At 41.7% G+C, this 25504-nt stretch overlaps 1 protein-coding gene across 2 annotated transcripts in view; it reads right to left on the bottom strand.

Moving 5' to 3' along the window:
- The window catches only part of HGF (hepatocyte growth factor), an 85838-nt gene extending 60751 nt beyond the window's left edge, over nucleotides 1-25087 (bottom strand). For both annotated transcript variants that reach the window (XM_014607591.3, XM_019487522.2), the window contains exons 1-4: nucleotides 24882-25087; nucleotides 10058-10223; nucleotides 3550-3662; nucleotides 2209-2323 (exon numbers count right to left, since the gene is read on the bottom strand). In XM_014607591.3, coding sequence (XP_014463077.2) covers nucleotides 2209-2323; nucleotides 3550-3662; nucleotides 10058-10223; nucleotides 24882-24954 — 467 coding nt within the window. In that variant the 5' untranslated portion in view covers nucleotides 24955-25087. The remainder of the gene's footprint in view (nucleotides 1-2208; nucleotides 2324-3549; nucleotides 3663-10057; nucleotides 10224-24881) is intronic.
- Nucleotides 25088-25504: the final 417 nt, after the last annotated feature.

Below are 25504 nucleotides of genomic sequence, written 5' to 3'. Positions count from 1 at the left end.
TGGACTCAGTTGATTTCAGGATCTGGCCCTAGGCTCAAGAAATAACGGCTAGAGCTCTCGCACTTACTGTGTAGTCATTGCTGTACTGTGCCTACAGGTCCTTGAGGGAAGCCGTTCATTTACGTGCTCACTCATTTCTAAGTACCAGCTATCCCAGGCTTAATGTGGACCCAAAACCAGCACCCTACAAACTCCCACCCTGAATTTTTAAATGACCCATTTCTCTGAGAAAAAAGATGGCTGTGAGGAATTTTACACCACACATCATTGTTAAGGGTCAAATTATGCTCTCACTTGCTACCCACTATAAATCTAGAGTAACTTTGGCGTGAGTCAAAATGCAAAGTAGAGATGCACCTTATAGACTAACTGAATCAGACATGCATACACTTTTGTGAACAATAGCTCACTTTATCAGATGCTGTGAAAAGACCTATGCAGAACAGGCTAGCAAACAGACAGAATGATTTGAATAAAGAGACAGGGAAGGAAAGAAAGGAGGGGAGAGAGGTGAGTGCAGAGACAAGCAAAGAAGTAAAAAACCCATAAGGACATAAGGCTCAAAAAAGTTAATCTAGGTAAAGGGATAACACATATATTCTGGGCATGTCTACACGTGCACATTTACTGTGCTGTAACTTAAATTACTGCACAGCACGGGTGCACGTCTACATATGCACGCCCATAGTGTGCAGTAAATATGGTGACTTACACTGACTTAAGCATAAATTTGCATCATGCAGGTATCAAATTTATGCCTCATTAGTTATTGCGCAGTAACACACGTGTAGACACCTTACTGCATAGTAATACTGCATGTGGACGGACTTGGGACTAACTTAGTCCCAAGTCCGTCCACACACGGCGCTAATGCGTTTTAACGCCTGCATATGTAGACACCAGTCTATTCCCATTTACTGTGCAGTAATTTACTGTACCATAAATTTAAGCCGGTGTAAATGCACATGTAGACACACCCTCTGGAGGTTATTTCTTGTTCTGCAATTTCATATTCAAGTCACCTTTAATTTCTACTTTTAAGAACAGCTATTCTGAGGTCAGCAACAGAACATCCAGGAAGATTAAAGTATTCTTCCACAGGCTTGTTTGTCTTCTGAAATTGATGTCAAATTGGCTTCCCTTCATTCTTTCATGTAGGGACTGCCCCACCTGTCTAACGTAGACTGCAGAAGGGCTCTTTAAGCAGGTGATGGCATATATGATGTTGGTCGAACAAGTGGGTAAACCTCAGATGTTATAATCCATGTTATTTGGTCCAGTGATAATGTGGTCTGTATCAATGTGGGGGACAGTTGGAAGGCCTGGCGCTGCAGTAAAAATAGGAGTTAGGTATGTTGCTGTTGAGAGATGCCATTTGAGGCTGCTAGGCTGTCTGTAAATGAAGACAGGTTTGTTCCACATGGCAACCTTGAAATGGTCATCTTTTTCCAGAAGAGGTTGGAGGTGATTAATGATCTGTCCAAGGTGTAAATGAAAGGAATCTGGCTTTTGCATCTTTAACACTAAGTTTGCTAACATCTAGAATGGATATTTCATGGATCATTTCATCTACAGCCTTCATGGAGAGAGGTACATTTTTTTTTCTTTTGTTTAAGAAAAAGAGCTCTTTAATGGAAATATGAAAAGGTTAGGTCTTCCCAAAATCCTTGGAACAGTAAGCTTTAGAGAGAGGTAGGTGTACGTACATACAACTTGATTGTTTTAACAATTTTCTCTACATAAATAAATAATTGTATGCTTTATAAAGGAAACATAGTTACTAGTTACCATCATGGATTCATATTTAATTTTTTGTCCTTACGGGTTTAGTGCCTTATTGTTCTCTCCAGCCCCATCTGCCTCTCTCAGCACTGGCCACTCCCTTCTCTTCCCTGCTTTCCCTGTTATTGCACTTAAATAAATATTTCTATTTTACAGTCTGTTCTCTGCATGTCCTTTCATAGCATTTTATGAAGTGGGCTGGGGCTCATGAAAGCTTTTGCAACTCTGATTCAGTTAGTCTATAAGGTGTACCTCTTCTGACTGGTTACCACTGTCATTGCTCTTAAAAGAAACTAAACTGCCAGTATAAGAGAAAAGTTGGATCTATACACTTTTATACTGCATATTTTTCATTTTAAAGTACAGAATATCAGTAGGACATGGCTCCAAGAAAGCCAAATCTCCTTAGGTTCAAATTATTCTTACCTGTGCTCATGGGGGATCATAGAATTCCACATCTGACACTGGATGCCACTTCTTGTAATAGATATTGTCCCCTTGTAATTTGCCCCTTTTCCAATTATACAATTTCTAACATAGTCTGTTGAAAGAAAGCAGAAAAGAATTAAGACTCTTAGCCAAAGTTTGTTTACTTAAAATTAGAGCATCAAAAATTATATTTTTCAAATTAAAAGTATTTTTGTTGCCTACACTGTTATTCTTCAATTTGCCACAACAAATCAAAATATTTTAATATAAACATAATCTAAAAGCTATTGAAAAAAGTAATTTAAATGTTTCAGTTATAAAATGACCAGTGCAGAACACTCAACCATGTATCTCAGCAGTGACTCAAATAGGAGCAGCCCAAAGTGCAATGGTAATAACTAGACATGCACCAGTCTGATATCAGATCAGCACCGATATAAAGAAAATTGTCAATATCGGAAATTGGTCCGACGTGGCCAATAATTTTGCCAATGGCCCAGGCATGTGCACAGCCACAGCACAGCAGAGGCAGTCCCTAGAAGTTGAGAATGACGTCTGCCAGGCTTGATGGGTCCTCAGGTGATGAAGATCCCAAGTCTGGATGCACACATTCTTCAGCAATGGGGGCACGTTGTTGCGTGGAGGATGCAGCTTCATGGAGGATACTCATGCTGACTCAGTGGTCCTCGCATTTGATTCCCAGGATTCAATACAAGCACTGCTGGTGAAAGCTCTGAGGGGTCTTAATGTGGCTTCCCCTCCCTTTCCCTCCCCCCTCCCTTTCCACCACAACAGAATTACCAGCTGCACACAGCTGTATTTGGGGAAGAGGCCCAGCATCCCAGTCACTTGGCTACTGCCACAAGAACAAGCTCCTTCCAGAACCACAGCTCTCACTCAAGTGCTTGGTTGCCACCACGGAAACAAGCCATGGTACTGGGCTTCTTCTTGTGGTGCTTTTGGGGCTCCAGTGCCCCAGTTCTTACCAGGGCATTTGCTTATAGCTGTGGGACAGTCCCCCCCAATGAAGGTTGAGTCATGGATGACCCACCTATGTCCCACAGGCTGTACTTTTGATATCCCTGTAGCAAGCAAATACCACAGATCACAAAAATAGCATACTTAAAAATACAGTCCAATGCTATGCAAAGATAAAGTATATACATAAATGTATAGTATAGTGTATAAATATGAATTCTAAGATACAACAAATCAAGTCCTGGAATTTACAAACTACCTTTTCCTTAAGCAGGGCACACAGTCATAAAGGTCGCTTGCTATCTCCAGCTGCCTTTCCTTCTTCCCCCTCCATAGACCGTTAGGGAATAAATCAGTTACCTTTCTTTTCATACAGATCAAATGCATGGTCTTGCTTCTTTCTCACTCCATTTGTCAAACTATTGAAGGACAACCAATGGCATCGTTTCATAACTCTGTCATAGGCAAAGGTCCTGAAAAGAAAATCTCAATGAGAAAAAATCCTGTATCAGTTACAGTAATGCTGTATACCGCATGCTAGGGAATATGCTATGACAACAGACTTATTATTACTGAGAAAAATCACGAAAGCACCCAGTTGGATATTTAAATCCACAGTTATACTAAAAAGCACAAAGAAACAAAGAAAATAAGTTGATATGGTCATAGCATTAAACACCAGTTCTTTTGCTTGCAGAAATCTCAAATTTCACTTGTTGCTATAAGATCCCTATTTTAAAAGTGAGAAAAATATGGTTAAGGCAGCATTTGAAGCCACTGTGGACAAGTGCTTTCTGAAGATGCTTTCTAGTGATCCAAATATCCCTCTGCAATATTTCTTTCTAGAAATAAAGAAGAGGATACATCAAATTAAACAAACTCTGTGGGCAAAATACATATGTCATGTGAGTAGATGCAATCCAACTGACATCAGCAGACTTACGCTAGACATGAATATGACAATTTTACTTGAAAAAAAGTACATGTTGCACTTCTGTGAAGTACTCCATCCCAAGTTCCTAAGGCAAAATATTATAATACTAGACAAGACTCTCAACACCTCTTTTGAGGTAAGTAAATACTTCATCCCCCTAGAGACAAACAGAAGCACAAAGGGCTTCAGACTTGTCCAATGTAACAGAACAACCTGAAAGCAGTCAGGAGTATTACTGTTAATCGTTTTGGTTTGTGATAGTGCGTTTTCCTCCTATCTTTACCTTTGTTATTGTTCCCTATACTCTAATCATGCCTGTTTTTTAGGGCAGAGTGAAATATGTTGGGTGAAAGTTTGATTTACTGAAAAATGAAGTTCTGAATTAACTAAAATGCTTCATGATTTTGATGCTCAATTTGTGCCTTTTGTCACTATCAGTTTCTTCATTCCTTATTCCTCTCTGCCATATTCCTGGACAATTATACTGTTTCTCCAGTTTTACTGATTCCCAGTTTCACTGATTTTTCCAGTCATAGTTATAGAAATGTGCATCTTTCATTCTTTCCTAAAATCCCTTCTTTCCCATTCCCCACTCTGTGAAATATCTTGCTGAGTTTTTAAGGAGCAAAAACATTAGAGCACGTAATGCAACTCCTTACTTCTTGTATTTCTTAAATAACTTTGCTTCTGGTAATATGGGACAAGGTAAAGAGGGTTTCTTTTCTTCTTTATATCTAGCCTTCCTACCTTTTTTTTGGACAGGAGCCCTCCCCACGGGGCTAGTCTATCTCCCTCTGCTCCTTCCTCAGCCTTCTACTCTCTCCTGAATTATTCTCCTCAAAATAAGAGCTATCAACCCAAAAACTACTACTGCCTAACCTAAGTCTCCAAATGCATTCTACATTTCTATTCCCCTTCCTTAAACTAATGAATACATGATGTACAAGCTTTTCCTTGAGTTCCTCTCCTCTAGCTCCTTCTTGGATTCCTTCCAATTCATCTTCCGCTCTCTCCACACAAAGGTTTCTAACAATCTTTTCCTGAACCCATCCCCAGGGCCTTCACACGCCCAAAGTTTATATATTTAAACAAATTCTTGACCTTTTTGCTATTTTTGACACTGTTGATCAAGCAATCCCCTGTTGTCATTATCTGTGGTCCCTATAGCTCTTGATCAGGGACAGAAGGGTTCTAGCTGTAGCACATACATGAAATAGGCAGTCCACGCCTCAAAGGGTTACAAACTAACAGAGAAATGAGCAAGCTTTCCAAACTTTGCATCTTATCATATGCATCATTCCAGAGAGAGAATTAAGTCTGCCCTGAATAAACTAAGTCTAATCTTATGAACATGAGTGACTGAGAGAATGGCATCTTTGTTAAAAATGTGCGCTCCCTCAACTTCTGTGATTGTATCAGAAAACCAGCAGGAGTGCTATATACATGTAAAATGTCACAAGGGGGTAGGGTGAGGATAATAATAATAATCTATCTACAATGTTATTTAATGCTATGTATTAATTTATTTCACTTTGCTCAGCTTGGAGATTCAAAACTAAAAGTAGGCTATGTTTGCAAATAGTTAAACTTCCTAGTTGCCATACACTAGTCCAATGCTAAGGATTGGGCTCCCTACCCTAAAAGGGAATGATTACACTGTCAAGCACCAACTCTTTTTAAAAGGGTGTTTATATATTTTTCCTAAAATTTTCAAATATTTTTTTCTATAAAATAAATTATGCATGTAGTAGCTGTAGTCACTTAGGACCCAAACTAATGAAGGGTCCTAAATACCTGGAATCTGTCCTGTGATGCTGCATAGGAGGTTTGTGCAGCATCTCTCTGAAGCTTCAGTCAATCACAGTCATTTCTCCCCATCATCACAGAGTTTGGTGGCGGCCTAGGAAAATGTCAATATAGAGCATATGGACCTAATCTTATGTAGTTTTCAGTTAGTTTTTCACCCATGAAACAGAAGCGCATCAGTAGCAAGGCCTGCTGCAAGTGTTTTATTATTCGGAAAACTGGGCACAGGATTCCTCTTATCCCCTGCATAGTTTTTCAGTACAGTCTTTTACTCAGGCTATGTATAAGGGCAATGATTTACTCTTTAACAAATGCTCCAGCCTCAGTTACGATAAGAATTTCATCACAATTCAGAAAGTAATGACAAAATATGAGAATGTCTATATTATCATTTACAATGAATCATTACTGGATTAAGATAAATGTATTAACCTAATTTTCAGAATGCTTGACACAGGCAGAGTAGCCACAATTAGCAAAATCTTGAAGCAATTCTCCTGAGCAAACACAAGAATGTATTCAGGCTGTGCAAAATTTTGCCGGGTGTTTCGTTTCGAAGCTGTTTCGATGCATTTTGAGCTCAAAACAGTGAAATCAAAATGAAACAAAAGCCTTTGAAACAGCTTTGAAATGAAACAAGGGCACTCAAAACATTTTGAAAGTTTCGAAACGTTTCAAGTTTCAAAGCCAGGCTTGGCTTCAGCACTGGTCCCAGCTGGTGGCAGCAGCCTCCCATCATTCCACGCAGAGCCGGGGGGCTGCACCTCCTGGGAGGATTCTGGCACAGCCCCCAGCCCTCCCAAGGGGGTGCAGCCCCTGGATCTGCATGCCGGATGACAGCATGTTGTTGCTGCCGGCTGGTGCCAGCAGCAACACCAATCTTCCTGGCGCTGGGTGAGGGCTGTGCCCAGCACCGGTCTCAGGTAGCAGCAGCAGTCTCTTGTGATCTGGCAGGCAGATCAGGGGCCCCCCCGCACTCCAGGAAGGAATCTAGCAGAGCCCCACAACCCTCCCAGGGGTGCGGGCCCCCAATCTGCCTGCCGGATCACACAAGACTGCTCGTGCTGCTTGGGACCGGCGCTGGGCGCAGCCTATACCCAGCGCCAAGAAGATTGGTGCCTATGGGTGAAACGTCGAAACACCATCTAAACAGCAAAAAAGTTTTGATGAAATGAAAATGAAAGAGTACTTTGAAATGAAATGAAACTCCAAACAAAACACTGTTCCACTGAAACGTCAAAATGGAAGTTGAAGTGGAACGGTGCTGTTTCGCACAGCCCAGAACTTAGCATTGCTAAATGTGTGACAGTGCTCAAATTTTTTCTTTTTTATTGAGAAACCTAAGTAATTTTATAATGGGCCCCGCTTTTTCACTCCTCCAGTTGAGTTCAATGGAGAAGATTATGTGTTGTGTTGAAATTTATGTACAACCCATTCCAGTTCCTACCAAAGTCTATGAGAGCTATTGTTTTGACTTCATTGGGAACAGGATTAGGCTTCTGATTGGTCACACTATGTGAATAGTGTCAGACAGAGAAGAAAAAAAAAAAGCTATTTAACATTCTAACCTGAAAACATTTCATATCTGGCCTGCACCCCATTGTTCACAGATGCAAACAAGTACTCGAGGTAGAAGGCAGACTCAGTAATCCTATGGACCAATTGTCACAACCCAAGGGTGTGATTTTGTTTGTGTGTGCTTCCGCACTGCTAAATTATTTCCCGCCACTTGGAGCTTTCTTTGCAGGGTGCATTTCTTAGTTGCAAAGAGAAATGCACGGTGCAAAGGAGTTCCCGCCACCCGCATGCAAATTTGTGTCCCACTATTGGCCAGTTCTAAATTATTCCCACGTGGCGGCTAGTGATTGGCTTGCTAGCCGTATAAGAGGCTTGAGCGGTTTCCGCCCAAGTTGGAGGACTCCACAACCATCTGGAGGAGGAGAACTTCACATCTCGTGAAGATCTCTAAGCGCTGCGGAGCCTATCGGACCCAGTATGTATCTTAAGAAGGCTACAGGGGTCTGATCAACCTCTGGCCTCTCCCCGTCGCCGAACGATCCCTCGACGAACCCCTTCCCTGCGCGCAAGTTCCACGGAGCCTAGCAAACTTCGTGTGAGTGTATCCAGAGCTCTACCCGGGGTTCGAGTTGTTTTCTTCGGTTGACACGACGGGCTCGCGTGTTTACAGCCTTCAACCGGATTGGGCTAGAGGTTCACGTAGAAGGAACTCTTGTCCGCCTCTCTTCTTTTCTGTCTGTAACCGCAACTCAAGCAAGTTTTCCTGCCTGCACCGCGACCATCTTCGGTGTAAGTAAAATAATCTTTAATCAACCGCTAAGCATCCGTGCCTAATTCTAGTTCACTGGCCTGCATTCCCCGACCCGCATGCCAGGGCTGCTGGCCACAGCCCACCATGCACCCCCGAAAACCTGGGACCGCTCCCCGGCCCGCACACCAATTAAGTCCATGACTTCAATAAAAGAAGGATCATAATACATATGAGTATCTACTCTGCAAGGAACAGCCTCAGACTTGTTCCTATTTGTAATCAGGCAAAACTCACACTAACTTGAGGATCAGAACGACAGCCAGGTCAGCATCCTGCAGTGAACAAGGCATCTCTTCCTATTAGATAGGATCATAGAAAAGTAGAGCTGGAAGGGACCTCCCAAGGTAATCTAGTCAAGCCCGCTGCTGAAAGAAGGATCATCCCTGACTAAACTATCCCTGTAAAGTCTCTGTCTAACCTGCTTTTGAAAGTTTTCAAGCATGGAAATTCTTGACCTGCTCAAGCTGCGACAACTTCTCCAGGTAACCTGTTCCAATGCTTGCCCACCTTCATAGCCAGAAAGTTCCTTCTGAACTTCCTTCCAGTCTAAATAACCCCTGCAGCAGCTTGAGGCCATTGGCCCTAATCCTGTCCCTTATGGCCACACAGAAAAGCCAATCATCATCCTATCCATAATCACACTTCAGGTATTTAAAGACTGCTATCCAATCCCACTTTGGTCTTCTCTTCTCCAGGCTGAACAACTAGTACTTTCAGCCTTTTATCATAAGTTTTGCCTCTAAGGCCTCTTATTATTGTGGTTGCCCTGTACTGAACTCTTTCCAAATGGTCCACATCTTTCTGGAAGTGTGGGGCCTAAAACAAAATGTATTATTCCAGGTGAGGCCTCAACAGTGGTTGCTGAATAGAGAGGAAGAATCACTTCCTCAATTTGCAAGTGACAGTCCCTTTAATACAACCCAGGATGCTTTGGGGGTTTTTTGGGGTTTTTTTTTGCAACAAGAGCACACTCTTGTCTCATATTCAGCCACCATAACTCCCAGGTCCTTCTTTACAGTACTGCAACCAAGCCAGTCATTCCCCAGTTGATTTTTTCTAGTTGTTGCTGGAGCCACAGATTAACACATGACAGCGGGAAAATTAATAATAGTGTTTTGTTCCAAAGGCAACTAGAGAGCAAGTCCAAGAAAGGAAAGCAATCAACAGCATGATGTATTAGTACAGACAAAAGCCATCATGCAACAATTAAGTATACTTCCATTATTGTGCAGCCCATAATATCTGATTCCATTGTAGCAGAGATATTAAGGACATGCCAATGACCTTCAACCATACAGGTATGCATGCTGCTTGTGTATAATTGTCAGTGATTCAATAGGAATATTGTGCAAAGGATGAAGGCACAATGTAGTCTGAAATGAGATGCAGTATTATAGCAGTAATACATGACAATAACCATTAGTTACAGAACACATCCTCAGTCAAATTGGAAAACTCAAGACATGTTCACTGACAAAATAATGTAAAATAAAGTAAAGCAACTTCCGAATTTGAATACATTTCTTAAAACCTACGGAGGAAAAAAATTAGACATTGCACCAATAAAAGTTTCAGAACATGCCCTTCAATCACAAATTCAGATATCATAAAGAAATGAGACTCTTTGGACAGGTACAGCAGGATCATAGCTGTCAAAAATGCAAATTTTAGGCTATGTATTGTCCATAATACAGACTAGCAGTTCCACCGATGTCAATTTAAATTATAGGTTTGCCTGTCAGGTATTATATAAGTCACTTCATTGCAGAAATGAAAATAATAGAGATGGAATAACTTACTTGCAAGTGAAAGAAAGGCCTTTATTTCTGCTGCATCTCTTGGCACATTGCTCCGTGGTGTTTAACAGCTTGGTTTTTACCTCCAGTGAGTTGTCTACTTTAATTAGCATCATCTCGCCTGTCTTTCTGAAGTCATGAAGAAGATTTCTCCTTCTCCCTTTGCCCTCTGTAGAAAAACCCAGCATGAAAAAAAAGAAAACAAAAGACCTTAAGGAGAGCAGTAAAGGAAGGTTCCCTAACTTTTTCTTGTGTACCCATACCAGCATACATTTTATATTTTAACCCCTTTAATGTCAATTATGATTATACTGAAAATTAAATCTGCTGTTACACAATTTCTCCTGCATACCCCACAGCGATGTCTTGCGTACCCCCAGGGCCATGTGTATCATCGTCTGGGAACCCCTGCATTAGATATACAAAAACTTCTTGAGGAGCTAAATGCATATCAGTACCTACAGCACAGAAGGAAATGTAAAAATGAGACCCAAGGTCCAATATCATTGCTTTTGGTCACTGATCTCCATGTTTTTTCAGACACAGGGACTTTTTACAATAAAAAGAGCCCACTGTAGCTAAGTTAGTGCATAAAACTAAAGCAGGATGCCATCTGAGACCATTCAAGAATTCAAAAAATTTCCTTTTTCCAAAAAAATATGAAATTGAGATACTACTAATTACCTTGAAATGAAAAAAAAAAAAAAAAAAACAACAAAAGAAAGGCAAAGAAAGTGCTTAATTTGGATATTTTCTGGTACAGGTATGTGCTTCTATGATTAGGCTATTGGCTAAACAAGGCCAGAGTTGAAAACAGACTGCTTCTCCACTTTGTGCTGGAAAGAAAAAGAAGAAAAACAACCCAATACTCAGCCTGAGTAATCTCTCTCACAAAACCTTCCAGCTTCATCAAAACTGCTAGGTATCTGGGAGAAATTTCTTTAATGAGAAATTTGTGTCTCATGATGAAGAAAAGTTTCACTGAAACATTCCCAGTGAAAGACCCTGCTCAGCAAACTAGGCAAGAGCCGGTACGAGAAACTTGTCTCTGTTAGAATCTGATCGTGTTATCATGCCTTTAATGATTTTTTTTTCCTATTTCTCCTTCCATAATTTGTTTCTTCTGTAGACTCTTCAGTAATGGCTGGACAAAGATATTCAGCAGCAGTTAGGAAACAAAAGAGGTTCATTGGAGCCTATAACTGTAAAAATACAAAAGGCCCAATTCTCCATTACTCTGTAAATAATTGATGCAAGGTCACTGTGCTACCACATTAGAATGGTTGCATTTATGTTCACTGTGCACCATTCTAAATGACTGCACAAGATACAGGGCAGCAATATTTGTGGCCCTAAGTTTCAGAAAAAAATTAATACCAACTATATGACGAGTGAAGCGTTGAGACAGCTCCCAGTGTCCCCTTTGTTAGAATGCCATCCTTGTTTTGAGGAAGGGCATGACAAATTCACACTTTCACTACATACTGCTAAATCACCCTTCCTAGAAACAGCTTATCCTACAAATGCTCAAGCAAACTTATAAAACAACTGATATTCCTTGGTTTAGATCAGACTGCACCACGTTTCAGCTGTTAAAAAAAAAATCCAAGGGAGAGAATCTCTCCTCCACAGCTCATTTCTATAAAAGTCTTTACCTCTTCCCTCCATCTTGACTTGCTCAAGCAAAACAATGCTATGTAGCAGTTTATTTTTTCAGGCACAATTTTAACCATTCCCAGGCAAGTATAGGTTTCCTTCAATTCTTGGTTACTGTTACGTGAACATGCTTTTACTTAAAAATGGATTATTTTCACAGATTCCTTAGTTCCCCTTTTGGTAGCTCTTGGGTTCATATGACAGAGTAAATTACAAGATAAAGGAGAAGTTTTATGGGGAGCACTTTGTTTAAATATTAGCAGCCCATCACTGGCAACCATTCTCCCTTTACTGAGTACCACTAGCCGGCATAAACGAAGTTGCCTTTTCTTCAGTACCCATGGTAGAGCCAATGCACTGCAGAAATTTCAGTCTTCTGTGCCATAGCTACTATAGCAAAACCAGCCTTAGTATCAAAAGTTTGGCTCTTATTTTACAAGATTTCTTTATTATTGCTGAATTATTTCTCTGGAGTCAGAGCCAAGATCTCTGTGTCAAATGGAGGTGAGAATTCATCTAATAATATCAAAGTATTTATTTTCAGTTTCTGCTCATAACATTTCCTATTTACCAATAAGTATCATTATCATAAATCCATATGATAATGGGTTCTTAACATGGCACTAGCTAGTATGCAAGGTCCTGATATAAAAAAAAGGCAAGAACTTCAGTTTAGCTAAAACGCAAAAAGCACAGTTGTGCTTTTATTTTATTTTATTTTATATTATTTATTTCTTGTTATGAACATGAGTCTACAGATTACAGGTTTGATCTTGCATTTAGCAGTTTATCACTACATGATTTACTTTAGCTCTGAAATAACTGCATTCTCTGGCCCTGATCTAAAAGAAAGGGCCAAATTCAGCCTTGCTTTAACACCATGAGAAGCAAAAAAGAGTCACAGAGAGATTAATTTTATATTTCTAGCAATAAAAAATAAAGCAGAAAGAACTGAATGAAAGCATGAACTTTGTTTTTTTTAATAACAATATGGATTTGTTTAGTAACCTTTATATAAAGTATATGTTCTCTGATACATTAACACCCATTGGACAATGGGCTATCATCAATATGTGCATAACAAAATGTATGGTTACCTGACAGGTACTTAATTTATGAAGCCTTATTAATTGAAGAATGACTTTTGAAGAATGATTTTTGCCTAAGAAAGGAGAGCAAGCTAGAGAGTGGACACCCCATGAGATGGATGCTGTCCTAGAAAGAAAGGGGACTTGTGTTATAGCCATCACAATTAGGCAGTAACTTTTCCAGTGCAGTTTGTTCACTTAATTTTATATTACCATGCTCCTAGTCCTACAGTCACAGAGAAAAGCCCATCTCCACCATTCTGTAAATTTTCCTTCAGGTATTCGAAGACTGTTATCCTCTCAAACAGGGATGAATTATCTTCTGTTCTCCAAGCTAAATAACCCTAGTCCTTTCTGTCTTTCCTCCCCAGCCCATGATCATTTTTGTTGCCCAGCACTGCACTCTTTCCAAACTGTCCATGCCCTTCCTTCTCACCCATACTGAATAGAGTGGCAAATCAAGGGAAGTGATTCTTCAAGTGACACTCGCATTAACAAAAACACAGGATGCTCTCTCTTGGCTTTTTTTTTTTTTTTTTTGCAACAAGAGCATGCTCTTAGCTGATATTCAGCTTATGGTCCACCATAACCCCCAGGCCTTTCTCTGCAATACTGCAACCAAGCCAGTTGTTCCCTAGTCTGTATTTGGCCACACAATTTTTCTGTCCCAAATTTAGGACTTTGCACTTGTCCTTGTTGAATCTCATCTCATTAGTTGCACATCATTTCTCCAGTCCATTCAGGTCACTCTGAATTCTAGCTCTGCCTCCCAGAGTGTCCGCAATTCCACCCAACTTGGTGTCATCCACAAATTCACTAAGCATACATTTGATGCCGTCATCCAAACTATTAATGAAGATGTAGAACAATACTAAATCCAGGACAGACCCCTGAAGAACCTGACTTGATACCTCCTCTCAAGTAAACACTGAGCACTCCTCCCTGGGCGTGTCTACATGTGCACATTTACTGTGCAGTAACCTAAATTACTGTGCAGTATGGGCACCTGTCTACACATGCATGCCCGTACTGCACTGTAACTATGGTCACTTATGCCAACTTGGGTGTAAATGTGATGCCTGCACATGTAGATGCCTTACTGTTCAGTAACACCGTGTGTGTGGACTACCATGGGACTAATTTTAGTACCATGTCAGACCACATACAGCATTAATGCACTTTAATGCCTACACATGTAGATGCCAGCCTATTTCTACTTACTGTGCAGTAAATTTAGTGCAATATAAATACACGTGTAGACATGCCCACTGAGTTTGATGATCCAATCAGTTTTGAATCCATATTACAGAACTTTCTTCTAGTCTGTATTTCCTCAGCTTGTAATGAGGATATCATGGGAGATTGTGTCAAAAGCCTTGCTGAAGTCTAGGATGGACCATGTCCGCTGCTCTCCCCCTATCCACAGAGCCTGTGATTTTATCAGAGAAGGAAATCAGATTATTCAGGTATGATTGGTTCTTGGTGAATCCATGCTGACTGTTCCTGAGCACCTTGTTCTCCTCTAGGTGTTTTCTTTAGAACCAGACTCTATGATCTTTCCAGTATCAAGGTCAGGCTGACTAGTCTATAGTTCCCCAGATCCTCTTCCCTCCCATTCTTAAAGATGGGCACTATGTTTGCCCTTACCCAATTCTCCAGGACCTCACCCAACCTCCAAGAGTTTTCAAAAAGTAGACCCAATGGGCAGCTATACACATGCAGGGAGGCTGCTCGGATGTGCTGTATTACAAAGCATCAGAGCACGCTCGATTAATCGAGTGTGGTAATTCTTGCACTCCAGAAGACTCCAGCGTCATGTGTATCAGCGTCCTCATGCTGAAAAATGGTGATGGGATAGCTTTAACTAAAGCTTGTTTGATGAGCTTTAGTTAAAGAGCCCCCACCACCATTTTTCAGCATGGACACGCTGATACAAGTGACACTGCTTTATTTAAGGTAGCGCTCAGAGCCACTCTAATTACAGTGCCCCCCTCCCCTCCCACCGATTCCCAGGGCACATTTTTGAACTCCCAATGTCTCTGAAATTACCTAAATCAGCTCTTTCACTATCCTAGGGTGCATCCCATCAAGCTGTTCTTGAAAGCATCTAGTTTCTCTAAGTAATCCCTAACCTGGTCTGCCACTATTCCAGGCTGTTTGTTTCCTTCCCTATCTCTGCTGCCAACTGAGTTTGTCATCTGGCAGCTGCCCTTATTTATTAAAACCAAAGTAAAAAAGGCAGAAAATTCATCAGCTTTTCTCCATCATCTGTGACTAGATTGCCTTCCACAGACTGTAATGGACCTATGGAACCTATAGGTCCAAAACTGGTTTTCCTCTTTATTTTTTTTACATACCGGTAAAATCCCTTTTTATTTATTACTTTTTATGTCCTTTGCCAGCTGCATCTTAAATTGTAGCTTGGCTTTCCTAATTTTCTCCCTGCGATACTCCTATGCTAATCTGTGGTACTATGACCAAGTTTCCATTTTCTATAGGATTCTTTTTTTTAGTTTCAACTCCTTAAAGAGACTGCTGGATACCCAGGCTGGTGTCTTATTGTACTTCTCATTTTTTCCATCTCATGAGTAGACAATGGAACCTTAAGAGATCACCTTTAAGAAAGCCTCCTTAACATGCAGGCATCTATCTTGGAATCCTTTTCCCTTCAAATATGCCTCCCAAGAGATCCTGCCCACCAGGTCTCTGCGTTTATTAAAGTTTGCTTTTATGAAGTCCATGAAGCATGTCTGCATGTGCACATGTACTGCACAGTAACCTAGAAGTGTTCATCAAATGTGTGCTTTTATTTTTTCCCTTATTCTGATGTCCTCCTTACTTCTTCCCCTTAGGATCTTGAACTTCATCATTTCACAGTCACCCAAGTTACCTTCCACATTCACATTCTCAACCAATTCCTCCCTCATTTGTGAGCAGTAAGTCAAGAAGGGTTTCCCCCCTTGTTAGTTTCTCTTCCATTGTATCAAAAAAATATTCCCAACGCACTCCATAAATTTACAAGACATCTTGTACACTGTTGTGTTTCCCTCCCAGCAGATGTCCTAATAATTAAAGTCTCCCAATGAGAACTGAGTCCTTGTTCAGGTTACTAAACAAAAGATGGGTGGATCCTCTTTCTTGCATGATCTCAACATCAAATAATTGTTTGGCATGGTTAGGTGCAGGGAAGCTATTCTGTTGCTTGAAAAAACAGTTGCATGCTAGTACTACCACAGCACAAAAGGGATGGTAAAAAGAGAGAAAATGTAACCACCTCAATTCTTCAGGTTGCATGGGAATCTATTAAAGAAATGGAGGAACTGATTGTGAGACAGTTATTTTTAAAAAGTTCAAGAATATTTTGATCCATACAAGAATGTAAATTTCCAGGTAAGACCACTGTATTTTACTATATGTTCATATTAAAATTATGTTATATAAGCTTTGGCTGGTTAACAGGCAGACTACTTAGAGACTGCTTTGTGTATGGTAAGCAGGTCAAAAGATTAAAATAAGAAACTGTCTCAGCTTCAAAAAGCAGTTTTTAAGAGCTAGGCTAATGTAAACTTTGTTTCCCAAACATACTAGGAATGAAGCAAGGAAGACCCAAAGTGCTTCTAATTAAAGCAAGTCCACTGCCATATAAAGGTAAGTACCATAAAAGCATATACATGCTTGCAATAAAAAGTGGAAACAATTACAGCATAATGCAAAAGTGTCCAACAGGAGAATCCTATGCTCAGGACAAACAGCAAAAAATCCCAAAAAACAGGTTGATATATATACAACTGAAGGAGAGGCCCTAATAGTGATGATATAAAAACAGACTGTCTCAATAATATTTACAAAGTAAGTCTGCAAAAGACCAATTCCTGGCAAGGAAATAAATGAACAAAATAGATTTCAAAATAGATGTTGGAGTCGAGTGATGTGTTTTTACAGCAGGTGTATGCAATGTCCACCATGCTGAAAAAAAACTGAATGTGCACAAAATGATCTCATGTGGCAAAACCACAGTGACATCTCAATATAAAAGAAGAGATCTGTCAGCAGAGTATGAAATAATACAACAAGAGTACCATGTACACTTGGGCTGAAGAGCAGTCTGCAAATGCAAACAGGTGCATAACTTGTCTACAAAACAGGATGCAAAAATATTCTCAGGAATCTAAGGATACATTCAATGGAAGAGAATCTACTAAGGAATCATACAGAGTATTGCCATAAATATACATCCCATGTAAAGAAAAAGCCAAACTTGACCAGATGGCAAAATCGGTTGTTACTGAAAGAACTGAACTGTTTTAGTTAGCTATAAGCACATTAATGAAAAAAAAAAACAAGTTCAATCTATGTGCAAGTCCAGACATTTTTAATAAGGTCAACAAAATGTTACTACATCTTGAGAAATGTTAAGTAGGTCATTTCTGCACCACAAAATGATTATTTATTTTCAGTCTTGGACCAAGTCTCAGCAAACCAAGCTCAACAGAGAAAGTGCAATACTCAGCACATTCAATTCCTCTTCTAGCACATATTTTTAAGTGGATTCCCTTTAGGATTGTTCCAGCACTAAAAATGTCCCGGGGTCTTTCAGTATCTGGATGGGATGAAAGTAATTGCTAATGACTGCTGTTTTGGGGGGAATTATTAACACAATGAGCAATCACATAAAATTCTACAATGTGCCAAAGAAAAAGAAATGTAAAACAAACAGAAATGAATGCAAGATTGGGTTCAGAGAGGTTATTTCTGTAGGACACAAATTCAGTGACAAAGAAGTTTGACTGGACCCAAGAAAAGTGGAGACAATTGGATGGATGAAGTCAGCAAAAAAAAATCCCACACAAGGAGTCTGTACAGAGGTTCATCCCTAACATGATATAGTTAAATGCTCCTCCAGTATATTGTTTAAAGACAATACAGTCACTGGGATTACTTTAATTTCCAAATGTTTTGCCAAAAAGAAGACAGAAAAACCTGTAAGAAATGGGTAGAATCCATCTTGAAAAAGTAAACATTTCTATTCTGTCTTAATTTTTGTGCTTTGCAATTGCTTTTGAGGACAATTGTTTCTGAGAACTGGGGGGGCAGAGATAGGAGCATGCTTCTGTTTGCTTATTATGTATTTATTGTATTTATTCTACCAGGCACCTCTACTATGGCATACATCTAACACTCAAGAGCAAAGCCAATCCTTTTATTTGAAGTTTGTCTTTAAAAGTTAGGAAGTGCCATCTCTCATCTCTACTCTCATCTGTAGACGTTACCAAAGCCCAGTACACTCAAGATAATGGCAACAACAGTTAGTATGTGCTGAAGTCAGATCATGTGTGTGAAAGGACAAGCCATCTTCATCCAGGAAAAGTTATCTGGCCAGCAGAACGCTGGGATGAATGGGCACAACCAGCTGTTCTGTGGTTTGTACTATGGACTTGCTTTATACAACCTCCGACAAAATATATAAGAATCTTTTCTCTTATGAAAATGCAGCTGGAATGGGATTTACACAAATGCAGAGACTGTTCTCAAGGAGAGGAGAGGAGAGCAGAGCAAAATTGCTACTACAGTAATATGCTTCTCAAGAACTAGAAGAGAAATTCTACATCAACCTCTATTGGGGGAGGGGGAGGTAACAGCCATAGTCCATGGGCAGGACAGGGTATATAGACTTGAAGATGGTTGAGATGTGGTCATGGGGGTGAGTGGATGGGGGTAGGGGATGCAATGGGAAAAGGACTTCTTATAACTGAATGCAGGTGACACTTGGGAGGTGTGGTGGGATGGTTAGCTTGTGTCAAGGTTTGGGCAGAGTCAGTGTTTGAGGGGGGAGCTGGAGTTCTTGAGTCTTGGGGTGTTGTTTAGGGAATCTTTCCTGTGGGTTGTCTTTTACTGTAAGCCACTCTGAGGCTTTTGGAAACATTTAATAACATAAATATGGTAGATGGTAGGGGTCAATAAATTCCTAACCAGATTGGTAGACATCCTGTAGCACGCAGGGACAGTGCCACAAACCCAAAAGTCTTTCTCCATACTGGTGACAGGCCCATTTCTCCCGATTTCAAATCCTGCATCTTCCGCCCAAAACCACCCTCCCTTTCCTTCAAAAGGAAAACTTTAATTGCACATTATAACACTGAACAAAAGGATTCAAAGGAAAGCTGTTAGCCTTCTTTGAAAGAGGATGTGTGTTTTCCTTCCAATGTTGGCTTCAGTTAATATATTATTTGAATGAAAGATGAACTCTTCCAATAAGAGGTTTTCCTGTCCATGATTTCAGTGCACATATTCCCAGTTTTTATGCAATGTCCTAATCTTGTCTTTCACCTCTGTTCTTCTCTTATGTTGCTCTCAAAAATGTTATTAATGGAAACAGAATGTCTGCGAAGTAGAGTAGTACAACGAAGAGCAAAACAAGCAGCCATTGGCACTGTGCACCAAATGGATTCCATTATCCAGAAGGAATAATCTTCAAACTGGCAAAGTATCATTTTGCATTGCTGACAGTATATAGTATAATGATTATCTACAGCTGGGGAAGAATATAAATCACATTAGACTTGTAAAATGTATGCAGTTATGAAAGCAACAGAACACACAACATTCATAAATCTACCATGGCTATTTTTTTTTTTTTTAAACAAAGCAATAATAAATTGAGGAGACAAAATGCAACTCCCACATTTTGCATTATAACTGCACTTTAGATTATTTTCATGCTGCATGAACCACACAAAATGCTGTGAAATTTCATTGGAGAGACATACATGATTGAAGACCTCTTCATGTAAAAATGTAATACATTTTTCTATTAATCCTTCATGAATCAATCAGGGCTTCTTTTGAAATATGCTAATTTGTTTTCCTGGTTCATAAAAATAGGCTTAGTTTGTTCCTGTAGCTTTTATTAGGTTAAATAGTCTATTTTTTTAAGCAGAGCAAAAGGCTTTCTTCCCAGAGCTACTGGATATTAAAAAATCTCTAAATAGGCTTCATATAAATTTTAAAACTTCCTAAAGAAAATTATTAGCTTAGAGACAAATCTCTCAGTGTCAGTGGCCAGGGCTTACAGTATATTGCAAACTGATAAAAGCTAGGTAGGTAGCTGGTAGGGACTTTATGTTTAGCTCATTCATCTGTTATTAATATCATATCATTTATATATTAAAAAAGATTCAGGACATCTTGCTGTGGTTTGTGTCGAATGTTCTCATTGCTGTTTTCTGCATCCTTTCCCTTTCACTCTGCGCACGTCTATATGTGCCGCTATGGTGCCATTGTTACTGCGCCGTCATTTAGTACATCTTTTTAGGAAGTACTAAATGATGGTGCAGTAACAGCTGGTACTGCGCTATGCATGCTGCACATGGTTATTTTTTAGGCACTACATCCCTGTAGTGACACACCATAACAGGGCAACATTGCTATAGCAATGTAGCTGCGGCATCACGGGTTTTGCCTGCGGATGCTACGTTGCTGTAACGTATTGCTACGGCAATGTAGCGTTACGTGTAGACGCACCCTTGTGTAGGAATGCACCCTGACTAACATTGGGTGCCAAGCTCTGAAAGTCATGGATTGCATTTGTACAGAATCCAGCACATTGGGAGCCCCAACCCCTGAGGCTCATAGGAACTACTTGACAAAAAGTTATACCTCTTAGTTCAGTCCATAATAAAAACTGGACTGGTCAAACACTAACCAAACTGGGACAGGCATTAACCAGTCAATAATACAATACCATATTTTCTCACATATACCATGCAAATTTTACCCAATAAAGCCACCTCCACCCAAATCAGGGTGCACATATTAAGCAGGGAAGCTGTTCTCCAGACCAGGATAGTAGCACCCAGCTTGGATTCTTATTCCACAGGACAGCACTTGCTGCCTCACTATTTGGGTTCCTGAGGGAATCAGTTGACTTAATTGCTCTTGTTGCTGTAATTGTTCTCATTGTTTTTTGCTTCAGAGGTTTGGGGTCATGTTGCAAGGGGCATTTAGCATGTGTTAAATGCACTTAAACTGCCAGTGTCTGTGCAGTCAAGCAGGCTAACATGTACTAAGTGCTCTTTTATTGTATCAAAGCAAAGTTATGCCTTTTTGAGTGAGGACTATGTCCAGAACATATTAAGTAGCACATGTTGTGGTAACAGGGTTGCTCCACAGAGACAATATGATCTATTGCAGTCCCAGGGTTGGGACCTACAATCCAACCTGGTCCAGGACTGTACAGGAGTCTCAAATTTGGTCCCAAGCAGTCTCAGGGCTGAGACCAGCGATTAGCTGATTTCTAGTCTCAGCCCCAGGACCACATCAGAGCCAGTTGGAGACTGGTTGGGGGCTGGAACTTGGACCAAAAATCAGCTGTCTGTCAGTCTCTGTGAAGCACCACACTGCAGTCAATTCAAGATTCCTGTGCAAAGACCTGGTGCTGAAAATCAGCTAATTACTGGTCAGTCCCAGCATGACTGATCAGAAAACATTGTCACATTAAATACAGCACAGCAATACTTAGTACTATCTTAGATAAAACACGTGCAACAAGGGCCTTAACAAACAATCATCTTTCCTTTTTATTGGTCCTAATGTTCCACTCGTCAAGGTAGACAGCTCCTCTGTACAATATGTAATTTCATTTGTACCTGGGAGAAATTTTACAATCTTTGCATTCTCCTGTGCCTGAAGAAGGATGTGTGCGCCCAAAAGCTTGCAAATAAAGAAAAAATGTTCTTGCAACTGTCTAGTTGGTCTAATAAAAGATATTGCCTCTAGCACACTGACTGCTTGTACTTGTAGATCAACATGGTTACAACCTTTATCCTTTTACCACTAATCAAGCTAACTTCTCATAGGGCACCTCGTTGACTGCCATCTGCTTCTGGTTTCTCTCTTCCTATTTCACAGCTATGGACACTCTAAGCTCTTTTCAAAATCATGGATCAATCCATGTAGATCAGTCTTTGGCAATAACTAGGACTTCTGCTTTAGTTAAGTGGCAAAGGTGAGTAACCCAGAAATTAGGTTCTGTGCCTGCTCTTCACAACCATAACTCTGGAAAAAATCTTTTCATCATTCTGCCTTTCAAAAACAATTTGTGTATTGCTGTATTTACCCCAATCCAAGATGAGCCTGAATTTAAGACAAATCCCAAACAATTAGATTCTATAAATGGAAAATTTTATAAATTTCCATGTACAGAATTTAATTGGAGAATTTTCTTAAATGTATCCTCACCATCATTATAACAGGAAAAGCTACGATAGGAGGGCAGGTGGGGGTTGATAGATTGGGGGGGGACAGGCAGACAGGCAGATAACTAGTGTGGAGACAGTGAGGGAGACAGGATGTTTGCACCCTGCGGCCTGTCCCCCTCCCCACCCAACCTGCAGATTCTGCCCCTGCCTCTGCCCCTGGGGGGGTGGGGGGCGGGGGGATGGCAGGCAGAAGCAGAGATTGAGGTGCAGGAAGACAAGAGGAAGGGGAAGGGGAAGGGGGGAGCAACTGTGGGTGTGAGGTTGCAGGGGGGGAAAGCTGGGGCATAGGCAGCAGCTGCAGCTCTGGGCCCAACCCAGGTCCAGGACTGGAGCCAGAGCCGCAGAAGCTGTGTACTATCCCTGCCATCTCACACTTTATTCCAAGATGAGGGGCCTCCCCCCTCTCCCCCCACCATGTTAAATGGGGAGAGAAAAACCTATTTTGGACCTGAGCAAATACGATATATTGGGGGCAGGGTGTGTTGTATGTGAAAAAATATGGTAACAGTTTTTGGCCTCTGAATTTTATGATGGCAATCAAATAGGAGTTCCTAATTCATGTACTATGGCTTTGAGTGTATAAGATATTTTTCTTCCAAAAAGGAGGTGTAACATTGAGATGCATCTTAAATACAGCAACTACATGAAATTGTGATAATAATTTTAATAAAAGTTAAACAAAAATTAAATCAAGTTTATGTTAAATTTTTTTCGCTCACAATTTTACTAGTTTTGGACAGTGTCTTACACAGCAGAAAAAATGGTACATTAATTAACTAATTAACTCAAAACTAACTGTAAGATGTGTACAGGCCTGTTTACTGACCCTCAGTAGAACAAAACATCAAAAACAGAAAATATTCAAAGCTTGTAGGAGAAGATATTTGGACATGGAAAACATTACTATATTTCCAAAAATTAATTACATATTTTCACCTCATCTGTTCTCAAGGGTGGGGGAGGAAGGTTGTTAAAATATAACCTTTGTGATGAAGTTCATGTTTATGAGAAGGGGGGGGAGAGAAAGGAAAGAGGGAAGAAACAAGTCTCTGAGCCAATGGTCCAAGGGTGGTTTACAGCAGGACTCCTCTTCCTTGTCCCCAAATTAACAATGCGATGAATGCAGTATTAAGGTAGGGAGTGAGAGAGAGATGAAAAAAAAAAAAAAAAAGTGGCGTTGCCAAGAAACTGTCACCACTAGGGCTGGCCAGAAAACAAGAATTCTGTTCTGTGAAAAATTTTGCAGTTTGGGGATTTGATTTAGTTCCATATCAGGATGAACCAGAGACCTTTTGATTTTTTTTTCTCTCTTTTTTTTTCTTTTTGTAAATAAAAGAGAACAGAGACCCACCTACCCCACAGTAGCCAACAGCAGGGCATTAGTGTACACCTCTAGCCACAAGTCTATAGGGACTGGGGAAGAGGCGTGGGGGAGAGGGATTCCCCTCAGTCACTTGTTCGAGCTGTTCTGTTATCTCCCTCTAAGTAAATAGTCTTTGGACCAAAGAGACAGACTCTAGAAAAGCAATGATTAGGGCACCAGTTTAGGCAGATTTGATTCTTTACAGCTGGCATCTCAGAGGAGCGCTGTCAACACTAGATTACGGAAGTAATCTAAACCAGCCCCCTGTTTCCTAAACTATAAAGTTAGTTCCTCTCTCTTTGGGCTAATTAATACTTCATTAATTGTACAACTGTCCACCCCCGATGTAACTGCAGCTCCTTGCATCTCCTACATCCCAGCCCTGTTCAGGACATTTCCTACCCTAGCATCTGTCTCTCAGCAGAAATTTCTGTCTCACCAAAACCTGCCCACTGAACATGAGAAAGGTTCATCCAAACTCACACAGGTCTATACGAGTTCCCAATTTGAAGAAATGAGCATGTTCCAACAACACCCTCCCCCCAGTACAGTATATTCCCAACCTGCTCTAATCACTTTCCCAAGAAGGTGCATCTCTATAACCGCCCAGAAATGAAGATGTAGATGGGGATGGAAACAGTTAAAAAAAATGAATGTATACTGTCCTGGCTTAGAAAGGTGCCTGGAAACACTGAAGCCAATAGAAACCTAGGGGCAGGGGACAAGTCAGGGGACAGCTACTGCTTTGTAGAGATAGGTGGGTACCCAGAGAAACACAAAACTCTGAAACTCTTGGTTCAGAGGTGCTGCCTTTTATTAGACCAATTAAAAAATAGCAACACCGCCAAAAAACCCCAAAAAACCCAACCTCTCTCTTTGCAAGCTTTGGGGAGCACACACTGAAGATTGCAAATATTCTCCTAGATAGAAAAATAACTTTCCTGAAGCTGATGCTTCCCGTGTATTTGCCATCTGTTCCTTCGAACAAACCAAAAAAAAAAAAAAAAAGACTAACACTGCCTCTACTTACTGCTGCAGGACAGCTCGGCTCTTCCCCAGTTAGGATGCCTCCCGCAGCGCCTCGGCCCTACCCCTCCGCCTGCTGCCGGGACGAGCCGCGCGGGCACGCTCCGCACCTGCGCCGGCTCCGCGCCACCTCCGAGACGCTCAAGACATCAGGCTTCGCCCAGCCCCGCTCTGCTCTGCTCCGCTCTCCTCGGGCACTGCATCCCCGCCGCCGCCTCCTGCACGAGCCCCGCGGGCCGGTGCCCGAGGCGGCTGCAAAAGAGGAGCCGGGCACGGCCAAGTGCACGTGCAAGCCCCTCTGCAGCACCGACCGAGCTGCTGCAGGCCGGGCCCGACGTGCCCCGTGAGCGCCGGGGCAGGGGGGCGCGGGGTGCCGCCCGAGGGGTGCACCTGAGCGCGGCGCGGCGCGGCGCGGCGCGGCGCGGGGCAGCACTGACCTGGCAGGGGGCTGGCGCCGGGAAGCAGCAGCTGGTGCAGCAGCAGGGCGGGCAGGAGGGCGCCGGGCCGCATAGCCGCGGGCGGGATGGGCGCGGGAGGCGGCCGGGACGGGCAGTAGCGCAGGCAGCGCCGCTTTTTATTGCGGTGATCCAAGTTTGTTGTGCGATTAACTGGAAGGCGCCGGGTCCCGACTCCCTCTTACGGTAAGAGCTTGTTTAACAACATCCCCGCCGCTCCCCTCCCCGCCCCGCCCGCCCTGCCTCCCCCTGCACCGCGCGGGACCTGCCCCCTCCCCGCCGCTCCCCCCGGGCCCTGCCACGGCACCCCTGCCACCCGCCCTAGCCCTCCCTCCCCTCCGCTCCGCTCCGCTCCGAGCTGGCCCCCCGCCGCCGGCGCAGCAGCAGCACCCCTGTCCCACCCGTCCCAGCTCCAGCTCTGCCCCGGCCCCCACAGCCCCCTCGCCTGAGCTGACAAGCCAGGCAGGCAAAGTCCTTTGAGTTGGTGTGACATCTTTTATTAGACCGAGTCGTTGGAAAAGAAAGTTCGTAGCCAGCTTCGGGGCGCAGTCACCCTTCATCGGGCACGGGGAGTCTCCAAGGAGCCAAAAGCTCAGATGCAATCT

The sequence above is a fragment of the Alligator mississippiensis genome, chromosome 4, assembly GCF_030867095.1.
Source record: "Alligator mississippiensis isolate rAllMis1 chromosome 4, rAllMis1, whole genome shotgun sequence".
NCBI lineage: Eukaryota > Metazoa > Chordata > Crocodylia > Alligatoridae > Alligator > Alligator mississippiensis.
Note: the sequence above shows the minus strand (reverse complement) of the source record. Positions and strands in the feature narration are given on the sequence as shown.